Source organism: Pristiophorus japonicus, chromosome 22 (assembly GCF_044704955.1).
Source record: "Pristiophorus japonicus isolate sPriJap1 chromosome 22, sPriJap1.hap1, whole genome shotgun sequence".
NCBI lineage: Eukaryota > Metazoa > Chordata > Chondrichthyes > Pristiophoridae > Pristiophorus > Pristiophorus japonicus.
Genome location: NC_091998.1, coordinates 62,295,476 through 62,313,119, shown reverse-complemented (window position 1 = coordinate 62,313,119; position 17,644 = coordinate 62,295,476). Strand labels below are relative to the sequence as shown.

Sequence of the window (17,644 nt, the reverse complement as noted above, 5' to 3'; positions counted from 1 at the left end):
ATCGAGAACGTGGGACTGAAGTGAACGTTGTATGCAACCTGGGGTAGCTCTGGGGCTAGAAGGTCCACGTGAAGGGCTTGGGAACATCTCTATGAGATGTTCTAAAAAGTAGAAGGCTTGAATTGTATGTTTCTCTCTCCACTGATGTTGCCAGACCTGCTGAGGGTTTCAAGCGTTTTATGTTGGCCTTTTCGATCGAGATTCTGGGGTACCTGAAATGGAAAGGATTCCACTTGGAACACCTCTATTCCTCAATGAGCACAAGGTTTTTTTTTGTCAGTGATCAGGATCAAGCTGTGTATTGGAAAGACATCCTCCAGCTACCTGCCAATTAAGTACAGGGTTTTGTGCCGGAGCAGTGTTTGAAGATGCAGTTTGAGTTGGGTCCAACTGACTGCTGTTTCAGACACACACACACACACACACAAAAGGAAACCAAGAGAAAGGGGAAATTGTGAATAATTATTAGTGTTGTGATGTTCGCGTGGGTGAGAAGCGCCTGCAGCGTCCTCTATTCGGAAACGCTTTGTTTGAATGAAATAAGAGTTCAATCAGGGACTTGTCCCTCCTCGAGTCTGGGCTTGCGAGAAGGTACAGGGAGACGTCAGAGGAGGAGGGAGCAACGGGACTATAAGAGCCCCCAGCAAATTGGCGACTTCAATAACCGGTTATCTCATTCACAGGGAGAGGCAGGGTGACCGGTGCAGAGAGAGATAAGGCAGCGTTTCAGGAGGGCCGACACTCCGAACTGTGTATTTTTTTATTTTATCACTGGTTTCCCTATAAACACCTTGGACCATGAAGTGTGGTCTCCTGTTGCTCTGCTGCCTCCTCTCACACATCACTGCTTTGGTCCTGGATTCAAACACCATCAGGAGTTCAGCCGAAGTTGGGCAGGATCCCAGCATGCGGGTGAGTGCGCTGACGCTCTGTAATAGACGAGAGAGCATTGATCGTATATAATGTATTGATCCTGTATTGAGGGCTCCGAGAACCTCCCGAGATCCAGAGGCAGTCAGGACAGCCGGCTATCTTGGGCAAGTGTGGGAGAGACACTCCGACCAAGTGTCAGTCCCCAAAAAGTGATTGTGGGAAGGGAGATTGGGAGAAGGGGAGGGGGATTTGGGAGTGAGTTTGGAGATTGGGTGGGGGATTTGGGAGTGAGTTTGGAGATTGGGAGGGGGATTTGGGAGTGAGGGGGATTTGGGAGATTGGGAGGGGGATTTGGGAGTGAGAGGGAGATTGGGAGACTGGGAGGGGGATTGGGAGACTGGGAGGGGAATTTAGGAGTGAGGAGGGGGATTGGGAGACTGGGAGGGGAATTTGGGAGTGAGTTGGGAGATTAGGAGGGGATTTGGGAGTGAGGAGGGGGGTTGGGAGATTGGGAGGGGAATTTGGGAGTGAGGAGGGGGATTGGGAGACTGGGAAGGGGATTTGGGAGTGAGTTGGGAGATTGGGAGACTGGGAGGGGATTTGTGAGTGAAGAGGGAGATTGGGAGATTGGGAGAGGGAAAGCAGCCAGTTACCCGTGTTTTTCCATCGCCCCAGGCGCTGGGAAATTCAGCCAAAGTTGCCCCTTGAGGGTCTGCTCCTCACCCCCCCCCCCCCCATCTCAGGATGCCGGTGGTCCGCAGTCCGGCCTCTGGTAATGGGAGAGCTCGCCCGGGCCAGGGTGAGAGGCTGGGATCTGGAGAGATGGGCAGCCCTGAGATTCCGCGGTGGTCGCCTCCACCCGCCGCCCTCCGGGCAGCTCAGAGACAGCCGGTAGTCTGGAGAAACCCGGGGGCAGCGATTGTAACCCGCTGCCGGTAAATACAGAGCTACCGACACAGGTGCTCCATAACTGAACGTTGGGCTCGGGGTTTACCGCAAAAACAGGGGAGAGGGAAGCTGTAAACCCTGGCCTTTCTGCTCATTCTAACCTCAATCCAAGTTGCCGCATTGTTACAATCCTAACCCTAAGGACTATTCTGTCTGTTAATCCGAACTGCAATGATGTGACTTTTCCTGTCTCTTAATCCTAACTCCAAAGATAACGCTGTCCTGCTGACGAATCCTTATCCTTGTAATAAAGGAACCAGCAGCACTGGGACCCTCGTCCAATGAAATAGAAGCCCCACCATTATCAAATTCACTTACAAAAGGTTAGCTATCTTCCTGAATTATCTTCAGCCTCCTTGAGCACATAAATCCAGGCTGACACTCCCAGTGCAGTACTGAGGGAGTGCCTCACTGTCGGAGGGGTAGTACTGAGGGAGTGCCTCACTGTCGGAGGGGTAGTACTGAGGGAGCGCCTCACTGACGGAGGGGTAGTACTGAGGGAGCGCCACACTGTCGGAGGGGCAGTACTGAGGGAATGCCGCACTGTCAGAGGGGCAGCACTGAGGGAGCGCCGCACTGTCGGAGGGGCAGTACTGAGGGAGCGCCGCACTGTTGGAGGGGCGGTACTGAGGGAGCGCCGTACTGTCGGAAGGGCAGTACTGAGGGAGCGCCTCACTGTCGGAGGGGTAGTACTGAGGGAGTGCCACACTGTCGGAGGGGCAGTACTGAGGGAGCGCCACAATGTTGGAGGGGCAGTACTGAGGGAGCGCCGCACTGTCGGAGGGACAGTACTGAGGGAGCGCCGTACTGTCGGAGGGGCAGTACTGAGGGAACACCACACTGTCGGAGAGGCAGTACTGAGGGAGCGCCGCACTGTCGGAGGGGCAGTACTGAGGGAGCGCCGTACTGTCGGAGGGGCAGTACTGAGGGAGCGTCGTACTGTCGGAGGGGCAGTACTGAGGGAACACCACACTGTCGGAGAGGCAGTACTGAGGGAGCGCTGTACTGTCGGAGGGGCAGTACTGAGGGAGCGCCGCACTGTCGGAGGGGCAGTACTGAGGGAGCGCTGCACTGTCGGAGGTGCCGTCTTTCGGACGAGATGTTAAACCGAGGCCCTGTCTGCTCTCTCAGGTGGATGTAAAAGATCCCATGGCACTATTTCGAAGAAGAGCAGGGGAGTTATCCCCGGTGTCCTGGGACCAATATTTATCCCTCAATCAACATAACAAAAACAGATTATCTGGTCATTATCACATTGCTGTGTGTGGGAGCTTGCTGTGCGCAAATTGGCTGCCGCGTTTCCCACATTACAACAGTGACTACACTCCAAAACTACTTCATTGGCTTTCAAGCGCTTTGGGACGTGCGATGGTTGAGAAAGGCGCTATATAAATGCAAGTCTTTTCTTTTTTCCTATCAGAGCCTGGGTATTTTTAGTGAACAGAGAGGATTATGATGCGGCTGTTTCAATGTGCAATGCTAAATATTTATAACCAGAGAATTAATCTCCAATGTAAGGCCGGGGAGGTGGCTGAGAGAGCCTGGGTCACTCGAGGAGTTGCCTGCTGTGTTAATCTGGAAGTCACCAAGAGCTGGACTGTCCCCGAATGGCTGTGTGTTGGGAGAGAGCTGTATTGAGGGGAGGGGAGAGGGAAGTGACCTTCACTGTGATGCTGCTCAGAAACAAAGGCTTCAACCAACTGGAGCTTGCTCAGGGTGTGGGTAGCATTGGGTCTCTAATCCATTCTGTCAGCTTGCAACATCTTTTGGTCGCTGCCGAGAGCCAAGTCTGTTGCTGTTACTTGTTAAAAATGCAACGCGATCCCAAACTATTTAGCTGTGAATTACCAGAATGTGTTCGCCTTAATTTTTTGCAATCACAGACTTATATTGGCGTGAACCCGAAATGTGTCAGCCATCACCTGTCAAAATGCAGGCTCGGTTTTATGGCTCAATCTGCTTTAGTATTTAAAGCGGATTTTCAGCCTTTCCGAGCGCAGTGACACTGAGTGAGCGATGTGACTGCCGCGGTCCAGCGCTGCAGTAGCTCTGTCTGCTACCAGGTGCATTGCAATGGACCAGAAGGGCTGCCCCCCACAGCTCTCGGGACACAGACCGAATTTGACAAAGAGTGTGCGGGTCACGGGCTCAAACGCTCAATACCCCTCTCTCTCTCTCATCCCCCATCACTGCCAGAGCTCTGCCACCTTTGTCTGACCATCTGTCGACCTGTCTGCCGGGAGGGCTGGAGATAGTGGAAATAAGCCAGAAAGACATCTGGATGGAATATCGGCCAAGTGATCAGCTGGTGATGTCCCACAGAAGACGCGGCTGCAACCAGTTCCAGATGCCAGTGAATTCATCTCTGAGCAAAGCAGAGACATGTCAGGGGGGTGTGGGGGCAGTGTGGGGGTAGAGAGTAGCTCTCTCCCAGTCTGGCGTCAGCAATGCCCTGTCACTCACTCTGGCCAGTGTCCAAGCAGAACCACAGAAAGTTACAGCCCAGGAGCAGGCCATTCGGCCCTTTCCTGCCTGTGCTGGGTCTCAGAAAGGGCGGCTGTGCTTAGTCCCACATCCCCGGTTTTTAACCCTGAAATTTCCTCATCCTAGAATACTCACTTTTTTAAAATTGCACATCTGTACAAATGAGTCATAAGAAAAAGCAGGAATATGGTGTTGAGATAGAAGATCGGCCATGATCATATTGAATGGTGATGCAGACTCGAAGGGCCGAATAGCCTACTCCTGCACCTATTTTCTATGTTTCTATGTTTAAGATTCAACCCCCTTGCTCCTCTAAAGTGAACCCCAATCCTGGAGCTTTTCCTCAGCCTGTGCCCCAGGGAGATGAAACAGCGCCCTCTGTTGTTTTCCCACTGAGGAAGGACTTTAAACCCAATTTAATTCATCCAGGGATTATAATTCTTCCCGCCCCCGCCACGCTCTGCATTTGATTAAATCATTTAATAGATTCACAGAAACTTACAGCACAAGAGCAGGCCATTCAGCCTGGCCTGCCTGTGCTAGCTCTGTGATAGAGCAAGCGTGCTGCATCCCACCCCCTGCGTCCTGTCCATAACCCTGTCAGCTCCTCATCCTCCAGCACCTCTCCAACTCCCTGTTAAAATTATTGATGGAATCAGCTCCCACCATCAGGTGGACGTTCCTGATCCCTATAACTCTGAGTGAAAACATTCCTCATCTCCCCTCTTGTTCTTTTGCCAATGATTATGAATCTCCGAGCTCTGGTTACTGACCCACTCACCAGAGGGAATAGTTTTTCTCGATCTACTCTAAAACCCCCCTCATCATCCTGAAAACCTCGATTAGGTCACCTTCTCTGTTCCAAGGAGAACAGTCTGAACTTTTCCATCCTCCCCTCACAACTCAAGTCCAAAATCCTGGTAAACTCCCTCTGTACCCTCTGTAAGGCCTTTATGTCTTTCCTGAATTGTGCGGCCCAGAATTGTCCACAATACTCCAGCTAAGGCTTAACCAGTGATTTATAAAGTTCCAGCATATTCTCTTTGCATTTATATTCTATGCCTCTATTTATAAACCCAAGTAACCCAAATGCTTTTTAAATCACCTTATCAACTTGCCCTGCCACCTTTAAGGATTTGTGTATATGGACACCAAGGTCTCTCTGCTCATCTACACTTCTTAAAATCGTGCCATTTATAGTATACTGTCTTTCTATATCAGTCCTCCCAAAGTGCATCACTTCCACACTGCTCCATATTGAAGTGCATCTGCTGTGCTTCTCCCCATTTCACTATCCTGTCTCTGTCACCCTGAAGCCTATAACTAGCCTCATCACAATCTACCATAATGCTGCTTTCTACTCCCGAGTCTGGGTGGTTTATAAAAATTGAAAAGACTAATGGATCCAAAATCTGACCCTTGGGGAACACCACTGCAAACCAAATGGCCTACTCCTGCTCCTGTTTCTTAAACACATGGGCAAAGCACCTGTGAGACATTTGACAATCAGACCAAATGATCGACAAATGATCCTGAAGATAGTTTGCACTGTGTGAGGCAGTATCAGACTGCTGGTTCACTGAGAAAGTCAAAAACATAGGAATGTAAAGCCAATTCCAGTGGGTAAATTTATGGACCAAATACAAGTTTGTCACTCGTGCACTGTGTGGTCAGGTGTACTCATTGTATAATTGTGCGATCATACCAAAACCCATCTTCTATCCTCCATACTTCCAATTAGCTACCCCATCCACTTTGCCCACTAACCATCCCTTCTAGTGTGTCAATGGCAATTTCATAGATGTACAAAACTCTAACTATCCCACTCATTACCTGCACTGTACATTTCCAGTCTCTAGTTAATATATACACACACAATATATACGCCACTATGACTATTCCATATAAAATGTACTGCATCTATATCGATATAAAATCTGTCCCATATTAGGGCCCGGATTTTGCAGTGGTAATGATGGCAAAACTGTCAGCGTTCACCGTCATTACTCCTCTGAAACTCACCGCAACTTCAGGATTTAGTGCATGTGCAGCTAAATGCAGAAATCCTGACGTTGTGGTCAGTCATTCCCTGCTCCACCACAGGTCGCCCTGTGTAACTCCCTACAGCCGGCAATCAATTTAAATCACATACAACTTCCCCAGTTACGCTGAAATATCATTGTTAATCCATTCCCACCCACCCCCACAAAAAAGTTAAGCCTTGTTAAAACTGGGTTTTTAACGACGTATTGACTGCTGAACAGCTGTTCTAGCTCTGAAAAACTAATTTTATATTTGTGGAATGTCAAATTGTTCCATTAATATGATTAAGAATTACATATTTTTTATAAATAATCATTTTGGAAAATTTATGATATTTCAGCTTCTACCTTAATCCTAAGTGTATGTCCCAATATTTATTTCGTTCTCTGTGAAACTTATAAAAAAGAACATTAGAATTGTGCATTTTACTTCTTGGTTTGCTGTCTGTGAGAATTCTTCAATGCGATTGGCTGCTCAGCCAGCTTGGTGACATCACTGCTGCTGGACGCTGGAGATTTGCTTGATTTGGCGCCAGATTCAAACAACGGTCGGGAGTGCTGTAATTGACGCCACAGGAATTGCTAGATTGTGGTGGTCCGCTTTCTTCGAGGTCAGAGTCAAGCACCTTCGCTTTGTTGCTGACTACAAATTCCGGACCATTATATCAGGCAGTGGCATTCCCAGTCCTGATCATCTCTCTCCAATCTAACAGGAAAAGCTTCACAATTATAGTGCTCGTCCCTTCAAGTGACCCAAATATCATGAGGAGGTGGGTGGGGAGGGTTGACCCATCCACCTCCACGGAGGTGTGTGGGGGACCTGACCCATCCACCTCCATGGCACGAACCTGGTATTGCAGTACTTCCAGGAACGGTGCAGTGGCTCTAGGCCTTTTGGCTAAGAGCATTGGCGCAGAGTGATCCTTGGCATGTGCAAGGTAACCTCTGGCGTTTGTGATTTGACAAAGAATTGGAACGATTGGCTACGAATTAAAAAAAAAAAAAAAATATCATCAGGTACATCAAGAACCCCTAATATAGCTCCCTGTCCAAGCAGCACTGTGGACTTGTACGGGATGGAAATTCTGTCCATGCTATTGTTGACTTGGTCAATGTATGTGCGTAAAATGCGTACATGTGCTAACTTATTGAAGTTTTAACCTCGATAAAATAGTGCATGCATGAATTTTACATTAGTGCATTCATTAATCAAGTACTTTCTAACCTTGAAGTGAGGTGAGAAACAGACATTGAATGTCATGGAAATCCTGCCTTCCCCCTACTCGACTCCCGCAAAATAAATCAACTCCAAAATAGCGTAAATTTCTCCTCAATTAATCTATAGTGACACATGAACAAACTGTCAAGAACTTTAAACAAACACACCAGAAAAGGTAGAAATCACCATGAATTTTCAGTGGAATTGTATAGAATCATACAATCTTACAGCAAGGATTGAGGCCATTCAGCTGACATGGTTATGAAAGCTGTCCAATCCAGTTCCACACCCCAGCTATTCCCCCATAACTCTGCATATTAGCTCTCTTCAAATAATACATTTCCATTGATTGCCTTCCAATTGATTCCATCACCCTTTCAGGTCATGGGTTGCAGATCTGAACAACCACTTTTGTGAAGAAATATATAGAATGGTCACAGCCATTTGGCCCGTTGAGCCCACGCACTAATTGGATCTGTGGCACAGACAGAAGCACGAAAGATTCAAGCTTCACTCTGGGAATTGGCATCATCCATCCCCTGGGTACGATCACAACAATGTAAATCACACAAAAAGAAATGCTGTGCCAGTGTGAACGTGGAAAATGACAGTAATATGGTTCCGACATTCTGTGATCCAGTAGGAATGGGAGAGATTTTGCCACTTCATATTTCAAAGTGACCAGCGTATCTTTTCCTGTAGTGTTTTACCATTGGTGGCCGTGCCTTCAGCTGCTCAGGCTCTAAGCTCTGGAATTCTCTCCTTAAACCTCTCCACCTCTCTATCTATCTCTCTCTCCTCTAAGACGCTCCTTAAAACCTACCTCTTTGACCAAGCTTTTGATCACCTGCCCTAATATCTCCCTATGTGGTTCAGTGTCAAATTTTGTTTGATAACGCTCCTGTGTACGTTTTACTATGTTAAAGATGCTATATAAATGTAAGTTGTTGTTACTTTGGTGCAGTTGCAGTGTAGATTGGATGTTGAAGCAAGCAGTTGACTTTGGAGATTTAGATTCCACAATGCATTTGATTGTGGTGTCCATTTGTTTAAATGAAGAGCGTGTTTGATTGTAGCAGAGCCTGAACGAGAGACAGACACAAAGAGAGAGCCAGAGAAAGAGACAGAGAGAGAGGAAGAAGACACAGAGACAGAACGAGAGACAGAATGAGGGAGCAACACCAGAGAGCAAAAGAAAGAACAAAAGGAAAAAGAAAGAGGGATAAACATAAGAAATAGGAGCAAGAGTAGGCCATTTGGTCCCTCGAGCCTGCTCCGCCATTCAATACGATCATGGCTGATCTGACCATGGACTCAGCTCCACTTCCCCGCCCTTTATTATAAAGAAAGAGCAAAAACAGCAAGAGACCGAGACAGTGTGGGAGAGAGAATGTGAGACAATAGGAGAACAAGGGAAAGCACAAAACTGCACGAGAGAGAGAGAATGCAGTGTGGAGATGATTGAGATGTAGAGGAAGGCTGTTCCTGGTTAGTACTGTGCAACAGGCGAGCATCTTGAACAGATCAGTTTGAAGCTACTCGCTGAGTTTTGTTATCTTTTGAATAAATCCCGTGGATTGTAAACTGGAGCAGGGCCTCAAATTCACTAGTAGTCAATGTTGGCCTAGTCTCAGAAAAGCCACAATCAAGCTGACAAAAAGCTGTATTTCTGGAATTGTGCTATTTGCAGTTTTGGGGACAGTCACTTGTCCATTCAGCCACACTTCACTCGAGCTATTTACATGAAATACATCCCGCCCCCTCTCCCTACAGACAGGGCAGGAGAGCAGGACCAAATCGTGTAACCGGTATCTGTTTCAGATCAGTCATGGCAGAGATAAAAAGGAACTCTTGGAGAAGTCTGTGGGCTCCTCCCCAATCTCCACCCATCCCAGTCAGTTGTATCTCTCTCCAGGAACAGATGGGGCAGATCCGCCCTGTACGTTTTTGCTATGTCGATCTAGCTGGAAGATGTCCTTCCATCGCAACTTCTAGTGAAATCATGAAACACATTCTTTAGAAACATGAAACATAGAAATTTACAGCGCAGAAGGAGGCCATTCCGGCCCACCGTGTCCGCGCCGGCCGACAAAGAGCCGCACGGCCCTCGGTCAGTAGCCCTAAAGGTTACATATAAACAATGAACAATGACGGAAAGGCAAAGAGCACCCGGCCCAACCAGTCCGCCTCACACAACTGCGACACCCCTTATACTGAAACATTCTACACTCCACCCCAACCGGAGCCATATGATCTCCTGGGAGAGGCAAAAACCAGATAAAAACCCAGGCCAATTTAGGGAGAAAGAAATCTGGGAAAATTCCTCTCCGACCCATCCAGGCGATCGAAACTAGTCCCTGCAGTACTTACCATTACATCTGCGTCGTCCAACAAAAGGTCATCCAGTCTAATCCCAATTACCAGCTCTAGGTCCGTAACCCTGCAGGTTACTGCACTTTAAGTGCCCATCCAACCATCTCTTAAAAGTGGTGAAATAACCCAGAAAGTGTTGGAAGCGAACAGCAGATGAGAGCATTGTCACGGGATAGTCTCTCTTCCCTGGCAACAAGCTAAACTGGGCGTTAAAATCAAACACTATTACCTCATCTCCAACTCTAACCTTAAAAAAAAACTTGCATTTATATAGCGCCTTTCATGACCTCAGTACGTCTCAAAATGCTTTACAGCCAATGAAGTACTTTTTGGAGTGTAGTCACTGTTGTAATGTGGGAAACATGGCAGCTAATTTGCGTACAGCAAGCTCCCACAAACAGCAATGTGATAATGACCAGATAATCTGTTTTTAGTGATGTTGGTTGAGGGATCAATATTGGCTGGGTCACTGGGGAGAACTCCCCTGCTCTTCTTCAAAAGTGTCACGGCATTTTTTTACATACACCTGGGAAAGCAGACGGGGCCTCGGTTTTAACGTCTCATCTGAAAGACGGCACCTCCGACAGTGCAGCACTCCCTCAGCACCGCACTGGGAGTGTCAATCTAGATTTATGTGCTCAAGTCCCTGGAGTGGGACTTGAACCCACAACCTTCTGACTCAGAGGTGAGTGTGCTGCCCACTGAGCCATGGCTCACACATAAACTGTGAATCTTCTCGCCTACCTCCCTCCCGCACCCTATGGTCATCTCCAGCATTACACTGCCTTCTCTTCCAATCTGTTTGATGCGTTGTGCTATGTATCGTTCATTTTTATTTAGCTTTCTCAATTTAAAAAGATGTCAGACAGCCTCGAGTGTTCAGTGAGTTGCTGGCCTTGGTCACAGGATGGGGCAGCATCAGTTTTGCCCGAGGTCAGGGTAGATGCAGAGAGGATGTTTCCCCTCGTGGGGGAATCTAGAACTAGGGGCCATCGTTTCAGAATAAGGGGTCACCCATTTAAAATGGAAATGAGGAGAAATTTCTTCTTTCAGAGGGTTGTAAATCTTTGGAATTCTCTGCCCCAGAGAGCTGGGTCATTGAATATATTTAAGGTGGAGATAGACAGATTTTTGAGCGATAAGTGAATAAAGGGTTATGGGGAGCTGGCAGGGACAGATTAGGAAAAGGGGATGTGCAACGAGACCTGGGTGTCATGGTTCATCAGTCATTGAAAGTTGGCATGCAGGTACAGCAGGCGGTGAAGAAGGCAAATGGCATGTTGGCCTTCATAGCTAGGGGATTTAAGTATAGGAGCAGGGAGGTCTTACTGCAGTTGTACAGGGTCTTGGTGAGGCCTCACCTGGAATATTGTGTTCAGTTTTGGTCGTCTAATCTGAGGAAGGACGTTCTTGCTATTGAGGGAGTGCAGCGAAGATTCACCAAACTGATTCCAGGGATGGCTGGACTGACACATGAGGAGAGATTGGATCAACTGGGCCTTTATACATTGGAGTTTAGAAGGATGAGAGGGGATCTCATAGAAACGTATAAGATTCTGACGGGACGGGACAGGTTAGATGCGGGAAGAATGTTCCCGATGTTGGGGAAGTCCAGAACCAGGGGACACAGTCTTAGGATAAGGGGTAAGCCATTTAGGACCGAGATGAGGACTCAGAGAGTTGTTAACCTGTGGAATTCCCTGCCACAGAGAGTTGTTGATGCCAGTTCATTGGATATATTGAAGAAGGAGTTAGATATGGCGCTTACGGCTAAAGGGATCAAGAGGTATGGAGAGAAAGTAGGAAAGGGGTACTGAGGGAATGATCAGCCATGATCTTATTGAATGGCGGTGCAGGCTCGAAGGGCTGAATGGCCTACTCCTGCACCTATTTTCTATGTTTCTATGTTTCTAAGTGGAGTTGAGTCCATGATCAGATCAGCCATGATCTTATTGAATGGTGGAGCGGGCTCGAGGGGTCAAATGGCCGACTCCTGCTCCTGTTTCTTATTATCATCTTATAGCTCCCATCTCTTGCCTCCACTGCTACTTGGGGAGCGAAATAGATGTACAAAAATAGGCCAGAGGTGTACAGCTGGAGCACATACTCAGGTCCCAGTTCCGGAGCTTGTCCAACCTCTCAGGGAATGGATGGAACTTTGTGAATGGGAAATGCAACTGGCTTGCATAGTATTACATCGAATGTACAGTACAGAAACGGACCATTCAGCTCAACCGGTCCGTGCCGGTGTTTATGCTGCACACGAGCCTCCTCCCACCCCTCTTCATCTCACCCCCTCAACGGGTGGTTTGTTACATCGAGTACAACGTTCACATCTCCAGAACAGAACCTGTACTCGGGCAGCAATTCACATTGCAGCACAGCTGATGTAAAAATTAGAAGAGTTTGTTACGGGATTTCACAAAATAACTTGGGTTGGTAATGGAAGTATCTCTGCCTCCATCCCTCCTGGTCAGAATGGTAGTGGTGAGGGGTGGTCTGCGCAGGTGGGAATAGAATGTGCGATACTGCCGGCAATTGATATGGTCATTCCAAGGGTCTGTTCCGTGGATTTGTGCAGCTCATGCCCTGTAATGGGACAATAAAAGAAAACTATAAATGCTATTATATTTATAGAGCACCCTTAACGCAGTAAAAGCCCCACCGTGTTGTACAGGAGCATTATCAAACAAAATTTGACACTGAGCTACACAAGGTGATTTAAGGCCAAAAGCTTGGTTAAAGGGGTAGGTTTTAAGGAGCGTCTTAAAGGCAGAGAGAGGGGGGAAGAGGTAGAGAGTTTTTTGATATGTCCTTACTATACAGTATATGGGCCTCAGCACACGAGGCCCATACTTGAGAGAAGGTCACTCTGTGACCAGTTACCTTTATTACCAAGACCTCAAGAGACTGAAGGTGGGTGGAGCTTCCCCCTTTATACCGGAAAGTCCAGGTTAGGAGTGTCTCCCACAAGTTCGTCCCCTGTGGTCAATGTTCTCAAGGTGTACAACTTATGTCAGCTTATACATGGATTACAATGATAGTTTAATTCCAGAGCTTAGGGCCTTGGCAGCTGAAAGAGGGGCCACCAACGGCAAAGCCATTAAAATCAAGCATGTTCAAGAGGGCAGAATTGGAGGGGTGCAGAGATCTTGGAGGGCTGTGGGGCTGGAGGAGTTTGCAGAGATAGGGAGGGGACAAGGTCAGGGAGGGAATGCTGAAATAAGAACAGAAACTGCTGGGAAGAGACAGCGGCTCTGACTGCATCTGAAAAAGCTCCACTTCAGGAGGAGAGCCTTCATCAGACGTTTTCACTGAATGACCTGCTGGGAATCTCGAGCATTTTTCCCTCATGGAAGATTGCCTGATATTTAAGATGAAGTTTTCCATGGCATGCTCCTGTACAGAGGCTCACCGCTGGGGGCCTGCTCTAGGAAATTGCCTTCTATTTCTGACTGCACACACACAGCTTGTAAATATGTGCTCTCAGCAGGTGAGGTTCTGCTTCATAAGTGTGCGATTCTCAAAAATGTACGCTCAGTGTCACCTCTTACTGCCTACTGTAATTTATGAAACTGTTGGAATAGCAGGAGTTGAACAAGCGTAAATAGCACCACCTAGTGGCTGCACAGAGATACATTCAGCTAAAAGGCTGCTCAATTAGTGGCCTTGCACTTTCATTGGGCAATATATCTAACCCTCTGTACCTGACCGGAGATTGTTTGATGGGACAGTGTAGAGGGAGCTTTACAGCACAGGTTAGATACAGAGTAAAGCTCCCTCTACACTGTCCCATCAAACACTCCCAGGGCAGGTACAGGGGGTTAGATACAGAGTAAAGCTCCCTCTACACTGTCCCATCAAACACTCCCGGGGCAGGTACAGCACGTGGTTAGATACAGAGTAATGCTCCCTCTACACTGTCCCATCAAACACTCGCAGAGCATGTACAGGGGGTTAGATACAAAGTAAAGCTTCCTCTACACTATCCCATCAAATATTCCCAGGGCAGGTACAGCACGGGGTTAGATACAGAGTAAAGCTCCCCCTACACTGTCCCCATCAAACACTCCCAGGGCAGGTACAGCACGTGGTTAGATACAGAGTAAACCTCCCTCTACACTGTCCCATCAAACACTCCCAGGGCAGTTGCAGCTTGGGGTTAGATACAGAGTAAAGCTCCCTCTACACTGTCCCCATCAATTACTCAATCCAAAACCAAGGAAGGGTGGGTGGCTAATTGCATTTGGCTTAAGGTCAATGGCAATCAGCAAAGAGAGGTTATCAAACAAGTGAGGTTAGATTGCAACAATGGGAGTTGGGAGCCAGTACAGATGAATACAACTTTCCTGGATGCTTCCCAAAGTATAGAATGGATGTATTCGGAGAGCGGATGGAAGTATACAGATTTCCACTCCCTCACCAACATTACACTGCAGAACTCACACTCCCTTTCTTGCATTGCATTACTCCCCACACAAGGGTTATTTCTGTGCTGTATGTGGAATTTGGATCTAATTCTTCACTGAAGTGCTGTTTTTGATGGACTCTTCAGGGGCCTCGGTGCTTGGCAGATCCTGACTGTGGCCCTGGGAAATTCTGCCTCGCTTCTCGTCATGAAGAACCCTCCTGCGCTGTCTGCAGAGGGCTACGGAGACGATGCCAATCGGACGCAATGTGCTGCTCAGGAAGCCACTGTTTAAATGGTAAGAATTCAACAGCAGCGGCCTGCTGTTTCACCAAACTGCGCTGTCGCTGGTGTGTCATGTTCAAGTGATGTATTCTCACCTTCTGTTACAGCCTGTGAGTACTCCAGGTCAAACTGGCTCCAACTGTTTTTGTGCATCAGTCTGTGTGTGGTGAAGCTGAATGAATCCAGGTCTCTGCTAGCTCCACTCTTAACAAGTCACTCAGAGATGTGAGAGCATGTGGGGTGCTGAATACTAACATAAGAACAATAGAAATAGGAGCAGGAGTAGGCCATTTGGTCCCTCGAGCCTGCTCCACCATTCAATAAGATCATGGCTGATCAAATCTTGGCCTCAACTGCACTTCCCCGCCCATTCCCCATAACCCTTCACTCCCTGATTCTTTAGGTCATCACTGAGAAATCCAACGCCTGGGTTTTCTGATTGCTATTATTTTTGAAGCTACCTTTCCATGTACCATCCAGACACCAGTGTTAAAGTCACATAGGCTGGAAAATCGAGGTATGTTACCCTCATTGTTTACTGAGGCCCATAATCCCAACCAATGTCTTGTTCAAGGTCCACTTTTGGTATGATGCACCACAACAGACTAAGGGGACGGGGTCAGTGCTCTTCCCTCAAACTGACTGGAGGCCAAATCCCCCGCAGGAAGGGAAAGATCCCTAGGATAAATCCACTGACCCCATACTCCATCTCCCGCCGAGCACAGGACTGGTTCATTGCGCAACAATTTCTATTTTCACGGAGCACTTGGATACTGGGATAATTCTGCCTTTGAACAGAATGCATTGAGAGCAAAAAGATGAGAAGGAATGGCACGAAATGCCAGCTCAGAAAAGAACCCATAGCTGGCAGGTGAAAGGAAGTTAAGAGGTACATAGAACAGCAAACTGACAATAGGCGAAGGGGAGATGGACCGGATTGGGCTGTACCATGATAGCATGGCTGTAATCCAGCCTCTTAGGTTTAACATTCAAAGCTGAGCAATGTTCCCTTAAAAAAAAATTATTCGTGCGGGGCCCATTCAAAATATTGTGCACGCGTGAGTTTTCCCATTGGTGAGCCGATTGGGCAGGAGATCGAGAGCGCTGAGCAGCTTAAAGGTAATGTTGAGGCTTCGTGAAACCAGCCTTTCAGGCTGCCAAGATCCCCATGTCCATTGTAGAACACCTGAGGGGAGTTGTACGCTAGACATCTTGGAGAGTTATGGGTTAATAACCAAATTTCCTTGTATCTTGGAGCAAAAGGCATTCCAAGATACACCTTATTCTGCCTATATCAAAGGTACAGGTCACAGATCACTTTTGAATAATAAGGGAATCAAGGGATATAGGGATAGTGCAGGGAAGTGGAGTTGAGGTAGAGGATCAGCCATGATCTCATTGAATGGCGGAGCAGGCTCGAGGGCCAAATGGCCGACTCCTGCTCCTAATTATTATGTTCTTATAGGACCTCATGGTCTATCTATTCCTGAATCCTTTGAAACCAGTCTATTCATGTAAACAGTTGTAGTTCTTAACTTCAAAGATACTTCTCTCAAACAATTATTCCTGATTTAACTGGTCTTGAATCCTTTAAATAGATTTATAACTGCTTATCTTTCTATACTGTAGTTAATGGATCCCTCTGCCTGTGTTTATTACACTAGCTAAGAAAGTTATACTTTACTTACTCATGGTCAATGTCGTCCCAGTTACTTATTTCCTTGCACAAGCATTTCTCATGGATACTCAGACATCAAAAGCAGAAGACAAGAACGTAAGAAATAGGAGCAGGAATAGTCCATACGGCCCCTCGATCCTGCTCCGCCATTCAATAAGATCATCGCTGAACTTTTACATCCTATCCACACATCCCTTAATTACCTTAGTGCCCAAAAATCTATTGATTTCAGTCTTGAATACATTCATGGACTGAGCATCCACAGCCCTCTGGGGTAGAGAATTCCAAAGATTCACCATCCTCTGAGTGAAGAAGTTTCTCCTCATCTCAGTCCTAAATGGCTGCTGCCTTATCCTGAGACTATAACCCCTAGTTCTAGACTCTCCAGGCAGGGGAAACATTCTCTCAGCATCTACCCTGTCGAGCACTTGAAAAATGTTATACATTTCAATGAGATCAACTCTCATTCTTCTAAACTCCAGAGAATATAGGCCCATTCTACCCAACCTCTCCTCATAGGACAGCTTTCTCATCTCAGAAATCAATCTAGTGAACCTTTGTTGTGCCTCTAAGACAAGTATATCCTTCCTTAGGTAAGGAGAACAAAACTGTACACAGTACTGCAAGTATGACCTCACCAAAGCCTGATAGAATTGCAGCAAGACATCCTTACTGTTACACTTCAAACCCTTTGCCATAAAGGCTAACATACCATTTGCCTTCCTAATTGCTTGCTGTATCTGCATGTTAACTTTCTGTGATTCATTTACAAGGATCCCGAAATCCCTCTGAATCCCAACATTTACTAGTCTCTCATCTTCTAAAAAATATTCTGCTTCTCTATTCTTGCTACCAAAGTGGACAATTTCACACTTCCCCACATTATATTCCATCTGCCACCTTCTCTCCCAGTCACTTAACCTGCCCCTATAATCTCTAGATATAGCCTCTTTGTGTCCTCCTCACAACTTACTTTCCCACCTAGCTTTGGGTTGTCAGAAAACTCGGATACAGTACACTCAGTCCCTTCATCTGTCATTGATATAGAATGTAAATAGCGGAGGCCCAAGCACTAATCCTTGCAGCACTCCATTAGTTACACCCTGCTATCCCAAAAATGACCCGTTTATTCCTAGACTCTATTTTCTGACTGTTAACCAATCCTCAATTCATGTTAATATATTACCCCCTCATGTGGCACTTTATTGAATGCCTTCTGAAAATCCAAATATACCACATCCACCCGTTTTTCCTTTATCTACCCAGCTAGTTATACCCTCAAATAATAGGTTTATCAAACACGATTTTTCTTTCATAAAACCGTGTTGACCCTG

At 47.0% G+C, this 17,644-nt stretch overlaps 1 protein-coding gene across 1 annotated transcript in view; it reads left to right on the top strand.

The window, feature by feature from the left end:
• Positions 1-798: 798 nt before the first annotated feature.
• The window catches only part of LOC139234648 (dickkopf-related protein 4-like), a 39,638-nt gene continuing 22,792 nt past the window's right edge, over positions 799-17,644 (top strand). The window contains exons 1-2 of the mRNA XM_070865332.1: positions 799-912; positions 14,495-14,645. Of these exons, the coding sequence (XP_070721433.1) occupies positions 799-912; positions 14,495-14,645 (265 nt within the window). The remainder of the gene's footprint in view (positions 913-14,494; positions 14,646-17,644) is intronic.